Source organism: Sinocyclocheilus rhinocerous, unplaced genomic scaffold, assembly GCF_001515625.1.
Source record: "Sinocyclocheilus rhinocerous isolate Xijiao unplaced genomic scaffold, SAMN03320098_v1.1 scaffold251, whole genome shotgun sequence".
NCBI lineage: Eukaryota > Metazoa > Chordata > Actinopteri > Cypriniformes > Cyprinidae > Sinocyclocheilus > Sinocyclocheilus rhinocerous.
The window spans coordinates 305,469-320,249 of NW_015624204.1; the positions used below are offsets into that span (position 1 = coordinate 305,469).

Genomic DNA, 14,781 nt, shown 5'->3' on the forward strand with positions numbered 1-14,781 from the left:
TTTTTTTTTTTACAATACTACAGTAAAGGAGAAAGTACAAAAACGTGGAATAAAATTACTTTTTATTTAAACCATCAGAAATTTAAGGTACTACAACAAATGCATATAGTCAATGTAAATAATAAAATATACTATAATCTACTTAATATGCTTCATTATCAATATAGAAAGATATATAAAAAATAACCTTAATTGTCCTTAAAAAAAAACAAAACAACAACTTTACTTTCTTTTAGCAATAAGTAATTTCCTTCATTTTGATTGTCGGCTGAAATATGACCCGAGTATGTTTTATGAGATTCACCCAAGGACTTGAAATGATATGAGTGGAAAAACATCATGCACAGCCAGGAATAAAAGTGTGCTTGACAATGCAGTGGCTATAATCAGTTTTATTGAGAGGGAACCAGGAACAGATGTGTCAAACATGATAAGATGTTACTCAACACCAAGTCAATTTGTGGAACATCGCTTACAAAAGAACGTGTCATGAAACATTCTGTTGAATGGCCTGAAGGTGAAATGGTGAGAAGTAGGATTAGGAGGGAAAATGAAAGACCAGATTAGGGACACAAGAGACACGATTATAGTTTATAAATGTGAGGTTGAAGACCAGGTCGAGTGGCACGAGCTCTGGAGACTGATCAAACACTCTCAAGTCCTTCTCTCTTTTCATGTAATGCTTTGTCTCTTTGTGTACGAGTCAGTCCATTCATATGCTATGCTCCTGCGATAGCCAGCGATATAAATCTCCTGTTTATGTGTCATGGTTCGGTTTTTGCACTTGAGAAATGTTCATTTGAAGCCATGAAGGCATCCCACGGCCCCCTCCATTAGGGCAAAATTCAAAATACACGGCAAAAGCATTTGATGTAATATCTTTGATCACTTCACAGTTTCGTCCAGGCGCCGTTGCTGTCACACAGGGCCCAGTGTGATAATGGAGGTGGAAACCGGTAACATAAACATGGTGGAATTGAGACAGGAAAAAGAAAGAAAGAAAAACAGTATCGCTCTGAAAGCCCTGCTCTCAGCGAGAGGCCAGTAAATTGAAGGAATGCGATCGTTGTAGTCAGAAACACGGCTTGCTTTTAGGAGCGACTGTAAAAGGCAGGATAATCTGTTATGATGTGTTGAGCCCTACACGTCCTAACAGCTACAATGTAGAGTTAAGCGCAAGCTAAATGCCCGCAACCACAACAGCGGCACACAAACAACCGCAGGGCGCAGGAATGTTATCTGAGCTGAAACACATAAAACAGGTTTTGAGTTAGAAGGGTTACTAAATCAGAGCAGATGCAGCTTGTTGCACATCTCTGAAGTACCTCTGAGGCACCGAGTGATTCATTGACATTGCGAAGCCACTGAATACATTTGCTCTCCTTCCCCCTTTCTGCGTTTTTCCTTGGCTCGGAGAGACGGATCTACAGAGCATCGCCATGCTCCTTACATGTGTGCTTGATTCTGGCTCGCCGTCACCGTCACCGTGGAGTCTGAGGTCTGGCAGTACTCAGGCAGTAATGAGTCCTGCTGACCGCATTCTCCCAGCCTGTAGGCAGCTCGGCTCAGACTCCAGCGCCAGCCTCTTAAAGAGACACTTCGGCTCCATTTTCCATGCAGTCGGCCTAAACATATACACAGCACTCTACAGTTACACGTCCAATCAAAGTAGGTGCTGTGGAGCACCAAGCAACAGGTGAAGCCAATCAGCAATGTCACTGTGTAGTTAAAGCTTGTAGTTTATCACAGTGGCCCTAAAAGGCATTTGGACATTTAAGTCACACTTTAAAATATCTGAAGTCACTGCACTAAACATCAAAATATCAAACCAAGTGGCATCTGCAAAGAAAGTGATGCTTTTCCCAGAACAAACTTTTCTGAACCACTCCTTTTTTTTTTTAGCTCACCCAAAAAACAAAATTCTGTCATCATTTACTCACACTCATGTCATTCCAAAAAATTCTGTATAACTTTTTCTGTGGAACACAAAAGAAGATATTTTAAGAAGATATTCTCTCTATTGTTTTTTTTTTTGGTTCATACAATTAAAATCATTGGGGACTAGTGTTGTTTTGGACCCTACTGACTTTTTAATATAGAGACAGAACAGCTGAAACATTCTTCAATATATCTTCTTTTGTGGTCTCAAGGTCATTTTTCATGGATGTTTGAAGTCCGTTTCCTTCAAGTTCAAACAGGCGACCTAACAGAACAACCACCGGCGTAGTTCATCATACTAACTATAAACAGGTTCCACAAAACTTGACAACCAGAAAGTGTCAAATACTTTTTTCTTCTTCATTTTCAACAACATATCTATAATTTAAAATCTAAGTTAATTTTGTGAAAAGTTTTGACTGAAAAGTGTGCTTGCGCTATATTTCTGAAAATCCAAATTTTTTCCCCCCCTTTTTTTTTTTTTAAGATCTTGCAACAACGTTTTTTAAATGTGGTATAAGTGTCCACATACTTTTTAGGGACTCTATTTCATGCCATTTTGTGTTGCTTCAACACGGTCAGCGTAAGATGAGGCAGTAGCTGAACTGTGATCTCTAGGGTAAACATCTGTGGTTTGACCCTATTAAAGCAGAGGGTAGAGTAGGCAGCTCAGACACTATTGAAGCAGTAATGGGAGGCTGGTCAAGAGGTAAGCAAAGAATATGAGTGCTTCATCGTCTTCACGCCTTCATGAACAGGCTATGCTAGCTGCTTCTGGACTGCAAAGAAGCTGTTCTTTGGTTGTAAATTTCGAAACCGCAGACTGAAATGTAGTATGCTTTGTGGATCAATCTCCATGTGTTCTCTGTGTTGTAGCTATTATTTCTCAGTGCTGCAGTAAGACTTAACAGGAAATGATGCAATGAGCCAGCCAAGTCTCTACGAGGGCGTTTGGATCGCAAGCCTATAATCAAGACACTGGTCCTCATGACAGTCTCAGTGTCTGCAGCAGAAACGTAGGAGAGGGTAAATAAAAACACAAAAATCCTCCAAGATGTCCTTGTACCAAAATACATCACTGGGTATCCATTAGATACATCAAAATAACATGTGAATCATGTATCCTTGAGGGACGACACGTAGGAGGTTTGCCCTTCTTTGAGAAGCTGAAATATTAGAGACATTTATTTATATAATTTCTACACCGGTTATTCATTAAAATCTGTACATGTTTACAACAAAAAGAAACCGAACAATGTGGAAAGGCCAGTTGTGGGCTGGCAGGAACGACTTAAGCTTTAAGTGGCAGTTAACCTGAACCTGCCATTATTATTTATTTACTTTCATCTCTTTAATAATGATCATTATAATTATCACATGGGCTCCCATTTCAGGGCAAAATCCCCCAACACGTACTAATCCAGCACCAGCTTGAAGACCAGCTTGTTAAAAATGGAATGAGAGGGAAGGAAAAAAGGGAACATGTGGAAAACAACGGCCTGCCTGACACAGACCAATAAAGTTGGCTGCCTTTATGAAAGTAAAGCTCTAATGGGCTCGGAGACACCTCTAGAGCCAAGTACCTAACAGCAAGCTGTAAAAGTGAGAGTTCAGACCGCCTTTAACAGGCTCCTGCGCTGCACCGCTGAACACATGCTCACTAGAGTGAACTCATGTCATTGTACAGAAGCTCAACGGAGTTCTCTATTCACATGCTTTGGAAATTGTGGTCTACAAAAACAAGGAAAGGAACAGTCACGCACACCATCAAAGGCCTTCATTGTCAGACAGTAACAATTATTTCCAGAGAACAGCTTGCATTTGGCATCTTTAGTCCGCTACCTGTCAGCCAGCACAATACAGGAAATAGTTAAAGTGTCAGGGAAACTCACAGCACCGACAATAGACTCAACAAGCTTCCTGTAGTTGGGCCTGGGCGGGCGGGCGGCCCAGTGTGGTAGAGCAGTGCAGCATGGGAAATGAGGGCAGAGGGACAGAATCACTGACTCAACAAGTGATGCATTTAAGACCAATCACAATTTATTCCTAGGGATGTAATGACATTTAAAAATCTGCCTAATATCAATAAGCAGATCCTTTTTTCATGTTCATGTTTTCATGAAGATAACCGATAAGCAGATAAAAATTTTACTAAATTAAATAAAATAAAAAACACCAAACCTAAAATTGTTTTAAATTCTACAAGAAATTTAGACATTACTACATTTTAATAAACGGTCTGAAAAAAAAAGGAATATTCAATTTGAGATTTGCTGAAGATTTGTTATATTCATTTATTAAATGCTAATTAATAAAAAATTAAATAAGAAATTAAAAACATAAAAACACCTAAATTGAAACAGTGTTAAATCTTTTTAACATACAGTATAGAAGCAGTGTTTCCCATACATTGATTTATTTGTGGCGGCCCGCCACAATATCAACACTGACCGCCACAAATAGATTTTGCAAAATGCCTTGACTTCGCTGAATAAACATGAGCACTGCAGTTTCAAAGTCAAAACTTGAGCGCTGCTTCTACCTGCTTTAGCCTCCTGCTGGCAGAGAATGAATGTGCATTTTCAATAAGCCTGTCTGCTGTTTTACATATAGCATATATTTCCCCCGGGGGAAGTGCTGCCACACATAGAGTGTAAATCTGTGGGAAACACTGAGAAGGATATTCATTTTGAGATTTACTAAGGGTTTAATATGTTCATGCTAAAAGGTCATGAATGGGAAAACCGAACCAAACTAAAGATGTAAAACAAATCAAATTTAGTAAAATTGAGTGATCTCAATAGTACCATATAACCTAGTACGTAAAAATGCCTCAATTTGATTGCTTGGGTTTCCTTACAGTTGAGTAACTAGATCCTCTTACTGCCAGTTTTCCTCTCCAGTGAGGCTCAACCTAAAAGTGCTCAACCTCACCTTCTCCTCTGAAGGCAGAAAATTCCATAAAGTTCATTTATTAGCTAGATTGAAAGCCTGTGTTAAATGTGCTGAATGACATGACATTTCTCAGAGGAACATGCCGCCATATGCAGTCAGGAGACATTATTCTGTATCAGACATCGACCTGCCCTCAGATCAGCTTCTATAAAGAAGAAGAAACAGGAAAAAAAACACGCTCCGCAGCATTCATCTGCAGTTCAACTCTCACCCTGTCTTGTTCTCACTGGCATTCCATTCTCCCTCATCATTTAACAGGAACCTTTGCAATGACCGAGGGTAGTTACCCTTTGTTTTAAAGGCTCTGGTTGACTTTACGAGTGAGAAGAAATTGCTGCCAGCACCCATTTCTTCTTTTGTTCCTTTACAGGGAGGGAAACAGCAGAAGGAAGAATATATTTAAAGAGGCTAAACTAGGCTTACAAGTAGACAGTGACCATTCCAAACAACTGTAAAGTTAAAATTGTGTCAGTGCAGTGAACAAAAATATTGTACCAAACAACAGAGGAAAATATAGTTAAAATGCATTTGCACCCCAGAGACTTTAATTTGCCTTGGTCATTTCCTTTTGTATACAATATTATGAGCTTAACTCTAAAAGGAGGTAATGGAGTTGTGAGCTTTGACATACTAATTTAAACTTCTTAATCTCTTTCAATCTGTTTTTTTTTTCTAACAGACTCCATAGAGTCTCTAGTTCTTGATGGGAGGAAAACTCTCTCTCCCGTGGATTTTCTGTTGCCAAGAATAGACAGCGTTTATGACTCCAAGATATAATTGCCTAAAATAGAGAGGCACTTTGAAAAATAAACTTCAAAGAACTAAACAGAAACAGATAGTAAGACCTCATGACATCAGTGGGCAGTTCTCAAATGTAAACAATGAATCTACTGTTTTTAAGCAACAAGGGTAGACCACTGCAAAATTGCTGAGTGATGTTTTGTATCCTGGAAAACTTGTTGACTGTATAACAAAATATTATGTAACAAAGTATACTTTGACTCATAGCTAGGCTCACATGGAATCTGTGCCCAAAAAATCTCCACAGAACACAGCACGGTTCTCAACAGAACTCCACCCACCAGTGACAAATTTCTATGCATCCCCAACATGTTTGTTTACTGAATATTTTAGCTATTTTAATATTTTTTGGTTACGCTTTCAGCTATCGATAAGCATCAGATACACGGTGTTAAACACTGTGTGTGTGTGTGTGTGTGTGTGTGTGTGTGTGTGGGGGGGGGTGTTCATCTTTCTTAGAAAAATAGACAATAGCAGTGCTATTCAGTGCTTTGTCAATGTTAACGCTTCAACATTAATTGCCGTCACCCTACAACTGCCTTCATAAACATACTAGTGTAAAACCCTAGAGGAAAAAAACAGCATTTACCTGAAATACACACATCTACAATCTTGCCCACCCATTCCTCTCCTTAACATATAAACACACTCACAATTTCAAACCAATCACCCAAACCTTTGTTTCTCTGCACAGCCAAATGTGACCCAAACGGCCTCTTCACACCTCAGCCCTAAGAAGTGTATTCTCCAAAGACAATCACTGCTGAGTGAATGAATGCCTAAAGACAACGTGAATGCCACACAACAGTATCTAATGCAGACTGTTACATTTGTGAGAAAACAGTGTGCAGTTCCTCATGTCTGCATTTACCTGAAATGGAGGCAAAGTCTCCATTACTGTCAACCCATATGAGAGAAGATCAGAAGGGCATCAAATCAATAAAATTAAATAATGTAATTCAGATGAATATCCTGGCAGATAGTGTTTGTTTGCTAATGCATTGCAAATGTGAAGAGACAGATTCTGAGCTTACGGGGCCTGATGAGAATAAAAAGCGAGGCCATTACTGTGCTATGTTTTTAAAGGCCACCATCCATTAAAACAAGCTTCTGCAAACACTGGGTATCATCCAAATACGGCGAAATCAATTCTCCTGCTGCCTCAGTCTGCTTTGTATTATAAATTGCTGCTGCATTTCTATTGTGCATCCAGATCAAACAAAACAGATGACCCTTCCAGTCATCTGCAGTTTTCGCCTTCTTCCCTCACTCGAACGAAACCAAAAAAACAACAACAAAAAAACACATTTTTGTTTGCTATAGAGGTTTGTGATTCAAAACAGACATTCAGCAGCTACTGCCAAGCGTCTGCTTGGTCCGCTGAGAGGGAAGCAATGGTCAAGTGTAGACACTTTACAATAATGAAACTGGCTTACCCTCAGCCGACGGCGAGAGAAGGACGGCAGCTCCCAAAATGCCAAAGACGATGACCATGGAGTGGCTTTTTATCATGTTGGCTGAGATTTGAAACTATACAGCTGTCTTGGTCGTGCTGAACTCTGCAACTTTTGAGACAAACGAAGTCACCACTTAGCTGTGAAGGTAAGTAGACTGAGGAAGAGTATGTGACGTGATGATGACTTCAAGGCCTCTTTACAGCCTTCTCTTGTTTAAGACCCTGTAATGAAGAGAGAGGAACACGTATTAATGTTTCAGAACCATTATTGTGACATGTTTCCTTGCTCAGTGCCAGAAAGCAAGCTTTACAGAGAGAACTGGAGTGGTATTCAAATTCGTTTGCACATCCATCTTAGCGCCGTGACTTGTGAGAGCGTGACCCCTGACCGCGTATCAGAGCGGAGCTGTGGGATGGCGGCTCTCAAGTCTGGAAGGCTGCTTAAAGGGATATTCCACCCAAAAATGTTGATTCTGCCATTGTTTACTCAACCTCATTTTGTGTGTTTTATTTTTTGTTTGTTCATACAATGGATTTCAATGGTCACCAAAACTGTTTGGTTACCATAATTCTTCAAAATATCTTTGTTTCTGTTCTGCAAATGAAAGAAAGTCACACAAGTTTGGAACAACTTGAGGGTGAGTAAAATGATGACATTGGAGGTGTACTACCCCTTTAAGCAGTGTCCCTGCTGCCCCAAAATGGCTGGTGTTGGGTTCTGTCCAGCGTTAATAACATAATGTGTCTGCTCTCTCTTAGCTCCTGCTTGTCTCGATGCAATTAGTGGCTCCCAGAGGCTCTGCGGGACTGGGGGCCTGAATTAACAGGCACAGAGAGGGGGCCGGTGTCTGTCACTTTTCATTTGGCCGAGGGGGACAAAGAGCCCCGACCTGCGCTCTACTTTTCACACTTCCCTGACTCCTGGGTAATGGGAAACAAAAGGTGGGGCTCCTCTGGCTCATAGGGACCCCTTAAGACAGACTGGATCCTTCTCCACAGGGCAAGGGATGGAGAGATATGACCTGCAACAGGTTTCAACAACTCATTCCATCCCTGGTAAAGAAAATAAACTTGTTTGCAACTTTCATAGACAGTACAATTTACTTTTATTATTATTATTAATATGATTATTTTACTACTACTACAATTACTATTATTATATATGTAAGGGATAATCAACGGCTTGCCTTGCATTAAAGGATTTTAAATGCACGACGTGGAGGCCAAGAACCACCCGACGCGAAGTGCATTTAAAATCCTTTAATGCATGGCAAGCCGTTGATTATCCCGCTCATTCCATGGTCATTTGCCAAGTTATAGACAAGCTAAAACTAGTATTGCTCTTTGGAGCACAATATTTGCACGAATGGGTAAAAATGACGATTATTTTCGTCAGTTATGGCTCGTTAGCTCTAGCATTCTGCCCGCTTCAAATCACGTGTGGAAAGCTTCATGGCCTAAAGACAGGAAGTGTGCTGACAGAGAAAGAACAATCCTATCATGAGGTCCTGTCATGGTTATTGGCTTTTGTTTGTGTTCCTGTTCTCCTGTCTTCGTTTTTTAGCTCTAGCATTCTGCCCGCTTCAAATTAGACACAGAGTTGAAATAGTGCAGTTAGATCACATTTATTTGAATGAATGAATTATAACATTTAGTTGAATTAATATCGATTGTTTGTGAGAGAGAGATGACACTTGTGTGTGTGAATTACCTGCGTCTGTGCGTTACTCTCAACAAACAATGAAGTTGTGAGTATAGTTAATTAAACAGAGATTTTACCTCCTCGTTGCTGAGTAATATAATGCAGTGATCCAGTATCTAAGCCATTTTATTAATAAAAGTCACGGGGCAGCGTTGACAACAAGTTTATGTTGGCCTACTCCTGAACGTTTCTGTGTGCGCAGCGGGATCTCCGATCTCTCTCTCTCTCTGTCCTAGTGATGTGTGTGTGCGTTTGTGTGTCAATTAAAGAAAGTCAATCAGAATCAAGAATTCCAACAGACCATGGAATAATAAATAAAAATTACACTGCTGCTAGATATTAATAAAGAATTATAATCAGTATGAGTTTTTCTAAGCTTGATTACTACTACTAATAGTAATAACAACAACAATAATAATACATTTATAAAGCGTGTATAAAGCATCCATATTGTCAGATGGGTGAGATCTTGTATTAAAGCCTGTAAATAACCAAAATGAAAAATTCACTGTTGGTGTGAATATGCCTTAGGAGAGATAAAGATGGAAGACTGGTAAAAGCATGCCGTGACTAGTCAGTGTGGAAAGCTTCATGGCCTAAAGACAGGAAGTGTGCTGACAGAGAAAGAACAATCCTATCATGAGGTCCTGTCATGGTTATTGGCTTTTGTTTGTGTTCCTGTTCTCCTGTCTTCGTTTTTCAGTGACCTAGTTTTCCTTAGTTGCCTTGATTAGTTTATTCTGTTCACCTGTGTTCGTTAATCATCTCATTAGTTCCCTCATTTAGTTTCTGTATAAGGCCCTGTCCACACAAACACGGGTATTTTCAAAACCACAGCTTTCTCTATGCAGTTTGGCCATTCGCCCACACGCAAACGCAGCACCAGGTCACTGAAACCGAACATTTTTGAAAACTCCTGCCAGGGTGAAGATTTTCAAAAACTCTGATTGCAGTGTTATCGTGTAGACAGCGAAACCGGAGATATTGGCTTGTGACGTCGGAGCATGCGCTGTTATCTCCGCCTACTGGAAACTTTTTCAGGCTTCTGATTGGCCAACATGGCTTTACGGTTCAGATTATATCGCCACCTGTTGGCTTGGCATGCTCTTGACAGTGCTTCATAGCATGCTTTCGCATTTTCATGTGGACAGACAGTTTTGAGCCTGCCGCGACACGTGAGCCAGCGCATAAAACTGCGACTGAGCCGATCATCGCCCCGGAGCCTGAGCCTCAAGAGACGTCTGACCAGGTGTGTGAGCCGGCTACACTGCACGTGCCTGAGGGAGTGCTTGTGGAGATTGAGGGCTTGGAGGGAAGGCCCGCCCACACTCCCGTCGTTGAGGGTGAGCTGCAACAGGTCTCTGGTTATTAAGAGGAACTTATGGACATCTTTCAAGATGATCTAATTGACTGGTTTGGAGAGGTTGCTCTCAGTTCCCCTGAACCTCCAGTGTTTCCTGAATCTCCTATGTCTCCGGAGTCTCCGCTGGTTCCGTCCAGCTCTCTTATGTCTCCTGGGTCTCCGCTGGTTCCGTCCAGCTCTCCTGTGTCTCCTAAGCTCCCTGTGACTTTTAAGCTCCCACCCAGCCTCCCTCTCCCGCCTCCTCTTATGCTAGCCAGTTCCTCAGCCCTGTCTCCGCTGGTTCCTGCCAGCTCACCCTCAGTCAGCGCCATCTGGGCGCTCTGATCCACCTCGGGACTTCCAGTCTCCAACTCCGCCTAGGCGTGAGGATCCCCTGTTTCCGCCTCCAGCCTCTGAGCCCCGGACTCCACCTCGGTCCTCTGACCCATCGGCTCCGCCTTGACTCCTAGCTCCCTCGTCTCCACCATGGCCTGTCATCCCACTGGCTCCGCCTTGGTCAGTCGTCGACCATCCGTTGCCTTTGGACTCCACTCCTCTGGCTTTGCTTTGTCACTTCGTCCCTCTGGCTCTGTCATGCTCCTCCTTCCCTCCGGCTCCGCTTTCATCCTCAGTCACTCCGGCTCCACCGCGGTCATCCGGGTCCCTGTCTCCGCCTCGGTCGCAGGAGCTGTCAGCTCCGCCTTGGCCCTCCGCCCTGGCTCTCCGTCTGCTCGGCTCCACCTCCAGTGGCTCAGTCTCCATCGCTCGTCCCCAGGGTGTCGTCAAGGCTTTCTCCACCATGGCTCCTCCATCCCTTGACTCCACCTTGGGGCCTCATCGTGGCTGGCCTCTGGCTTAACACCTGGCTCCTCCCACCTTCCACTCCCCCATGGACTACTTTATTTGCCCTGGAATATGTTTTGTTTTGCCCCTTTTCTGCTCCTCGCCCTCCTCCAGAGCCCCCACCCCTCCCTCCGCAGTTGGACAGTTTACGGCGTGAGGTCGCGCCTTCCTGGGAGGGGGCGAACTGTCACGGTTATTGGCTTTTGTTTGTGTTCCTGTTCTCCTGTCTTCGTTTTCCTTAGTTCCCTTGATTAGTTTATTCTGTTCACCTGTGTTCGTTAATCATCTCATTAGTTCCCTCGTTTAGTTTCTGTATAAGTTCTCCCTGTTCTGTTCAGTCCTTTGCCTGTTATGGTTTGTTTGATGTTAGATGTTGGTTGTGCTGCATGTTCCCTGAGTTTCACCAGTGTTTCTTCTGTGGATTTATTAAAGGACTGTTATTTGGAATTCTCCGTCGCCTTGTGCTCCTTACAGCACCAACACACGTAACAGGTCTGTGAACAAGATCATCCAAACCACAGTTACAACATACAAATAATATTAAATAAAGTAAAAAAAAAAAAAAAAAGAAACAAACAAAACAAAAAACATTCCATATTCAAAAGGAAATTATCTAAATCACATGAAGACGTGGTTTGGAAAATCAATTTGCTCTCGTTAAGAATAACTACAGATGTGAATGTGCAGTGGCACACAACTTAATATCAATAACACAGTTTGAAAACTGGCACAAAGCAAATCTCTGCATCAGATGGACCACTATTAAATAAGAAGGCACAGATGCCATAGATCTGTGCTAAATGGCATAATTTATAGTCTCACTGAGCATTCTTTCAGAGGAAATATCCTCATTAATTTCCTTTGAATGGATGAAAGACCAGAGAGATGGGGGAAAAGGTAAAGCAACTGTAGCCACCATATAGAATGACCACACCTTACAGCAAATCACTGAGGCATGGCATGTGGTTTCTGGGAAGGCATTCCCACAGTCTTCAATCATATGATGCTTGAAAGGGGAAGTCACTCTGGAGACAGAAATCTGAGAAAGAACAGAGCGAGCTGTGTCACTCGTTTCCCCAAAGATAATGCTGCTTTGACAGCGCCTTTGAATATCTTTGTTTTTTCAGCTAAGTCCATTTCATAGAAGAAAAGGATAAATGCAAGACACCAAACATCCCCTTTCAGACAGGTTTTGGAAAGGCAGGTGAGATGAACAACTAAAGGGATCACCCAAAATATCATGTTAAGTCTGTGGTCTTTATTGATGCACACACACTAAAGAAACGTGTACAAAACCAGAGCCTTACATGAAAACAAAAACCACAGACCAACACCAAATAACACCTAGCAGAATTAGGGATGGACCAATATTAAAATTAACCCAATAATTGTTTAGAGATAATTGTTTTCATGTTATGTTATGAAAATCCTAAATAAAACACTAAAAACAAAAATCAATCGTTTTAAATACTGTAAGTGAATTTAGGCATCACAAAATTATGTGAAAATATATGAAAAATGAATATTCAGTTTTTCTAGAGATTACATTTAACTGTTACTAAATTATTAATGTTTTTATAGATTAACTTAACCTGTTAATTATCTTAGATAAACTAAACCTCTTTATATGTTTTTATCTAACTTTATTTTATTTAACTTTATTATCATTTTTTTAACCTAATTTTACTATTATTAACTATGGACTTTCATTGCACAACCTGTATTATTATATTGGATATCTGTACAATTTAAGGTAAAAAGTTTATTTACTTTATTTTATATAATTTTATTAACATTATTAAAATCACTTTAACTTTATTAAGTGATCGTTAGATGATGTCATATGTAATCTAAATGGAAAAAAAACGGATGAAATGAGCATGCACAATTCAATAGCCAATATCAACCTACTAAGATAAAAAAAAAGATTTAAAAAAACCTGTAATATCGGCAGGTAATTTGTAATCAGAATCTCTTAAAAGAATTGCCAAAAGGACATCACCAAATCTGTGCTAATAATGATAACGGTATTATATAGTCTACAGAAAAACAAGCCCCGCTCACCACAAAGCACGCAAACAAATACAAAGCACTTTTCACCAGCACCGACCATGCTCTCTAACTCGTCGACTGAGTGAATGTGGTATGTGGATATGTGTGCTGGCATGCGTTTCGCTGGCCCCTCCTTGCAGGCAGCCCAGCGCCTTGCCTGCCTCTCAAGTCACGCCGGCCAGCAGGGAGAGCAGACTTCCTGGCTCCACTCTCATTGTTTGCTTGGCTGCTTCTGAGGCTCATCCAAGGCTGGATTACCATAAGAATACTGAAACGTTCCTGCAGAGCACTCCCCTTCCAAACCTCCTGCTGCACTCCTGTCCTCCTCCCCCCTCTCTACCCTGCTCGATCTATCATTCCCTGCTGGCCACAGCTCTTCCAACATCTCAGTCACGCTCTGCTACCAGCACAGCCCTCTCACAGCCTGCCGTTGCTTTCTCTCTCACATCTACAGCCCGTCTTTGGTTTGTATCTGCGGCTTATCGGATGTCTGAACAACCCTCAAGAGACACACAACACTCTAATGGAAATATAAAACAGGGTTATTGGGAAATAAGATGTGAATTTAGTAAGACAGATGGTATCTGATTTGATAGCAAAAAACATGCAGGAGGGTAAAAATGAATCTTTCTGTGGGTACATCTACAAAAGAGAAATCGAGTGGAAAGTGCAGTAAGTTGAAAGGAAGGAAACGAGGGCGGAGGTTTGTGGCAACAGATGCAGGGCACTATCCAGACAGTCGTGGGTTCAAGAACACACTGATGATGGTGTTGCATAGTCTATTGACGTCTTCCTGCTGTACCAATCACCCACATGGAAGCCAATAGTAATGTACCTTGGGTTCTTCTGTGCTCTATTTACCTGTATTTAGTATTAAGAGTCCGGATGAAACGGAATCTAAATTCATGTTAGTTGTCAACATACACTAGCAGTCAAAAGTTTGCACACACATACTCATTTTCTGTTGTTAGCATTTTTCACATTTTATAGTAACAGCAAAATCATCATACAATGTAAAAAAAAATAAAAAATTATTTGGGTTAACTTTGTTAACTAATACAGTGAAAAACTGTAAAACAAATGTATATTTTTGGAAGTAGACTAAGTAATTTTGGATGAAAAACAGTATAAGGACATTCTCGGAAATCCCTGTGACATCACATGATTGTATTTTGTATAAATAGTTTTGTTTCTTATTTCGGTTATCAGTAGTGAACTGTCTATACACAAGTACTGTCCATGTTTTATGGACAGACCACTTATGATAAACTCTGATTCATCATGTGGCTTTCTATTGTGCCATCTGTTTTATTATAATGGTTATCCATACAATTTAAAGGCAAAAAGCAGATTTTGGTAGTTTAAAGAGATTGATTTATTAGCATTATATCATTAATTAAATATATACGATTATATGTTGTATAATATATAGTAGGGCTGTGCGATATGGACAAAAAAAAACTATCGCGATTTCTTTGATCAATTTTGCGATTTCGATTTTAATCACGATTTTGACACACACCGACATGCTTTACAGTCATAAATGCATTCAGTGTGAATTTGAAACATATTTCCAAAAGAAAACCAATTAGAGCTTTATCAAAAAGCTGTAACATGTCTCTAGAACAGACATAAGGCAAAATAATCACGAAGTAAAAGTGTAACAAAATGTCTCTAGAATAGACATATATG

At 40.8% G+C, this 14,781-nt stretch overlaps 1 protein-coding gene across 2 annotated transcripts in view; it reads right to left on the reverse strand.

Moving 5' to 3' along the window:
• bmpr1ab (bone morphogenetic protein receptor, type IAb) overlaps positions 1-14,781 on the reverse strand; it is a 37,179-nt gene that overhangs the window by 5,874 nt on the left and 16,524 nt on the right. For both annotated transcript variants that reach the window (XM_016551385.1, XM_016551378.1), the window contains one exon: positions 7,131-7,372. In XM_016551385.1, coding sequence (XP_016406871.1) covers positions 7,131-7,206 — 76 coding nt within the window. In that variant the 5' untranslated portion in view covers positions 7,207-7,372. The remainder of the gene's footprint in view (positions 1-7,130; positions 7,373-14,781) is intronic.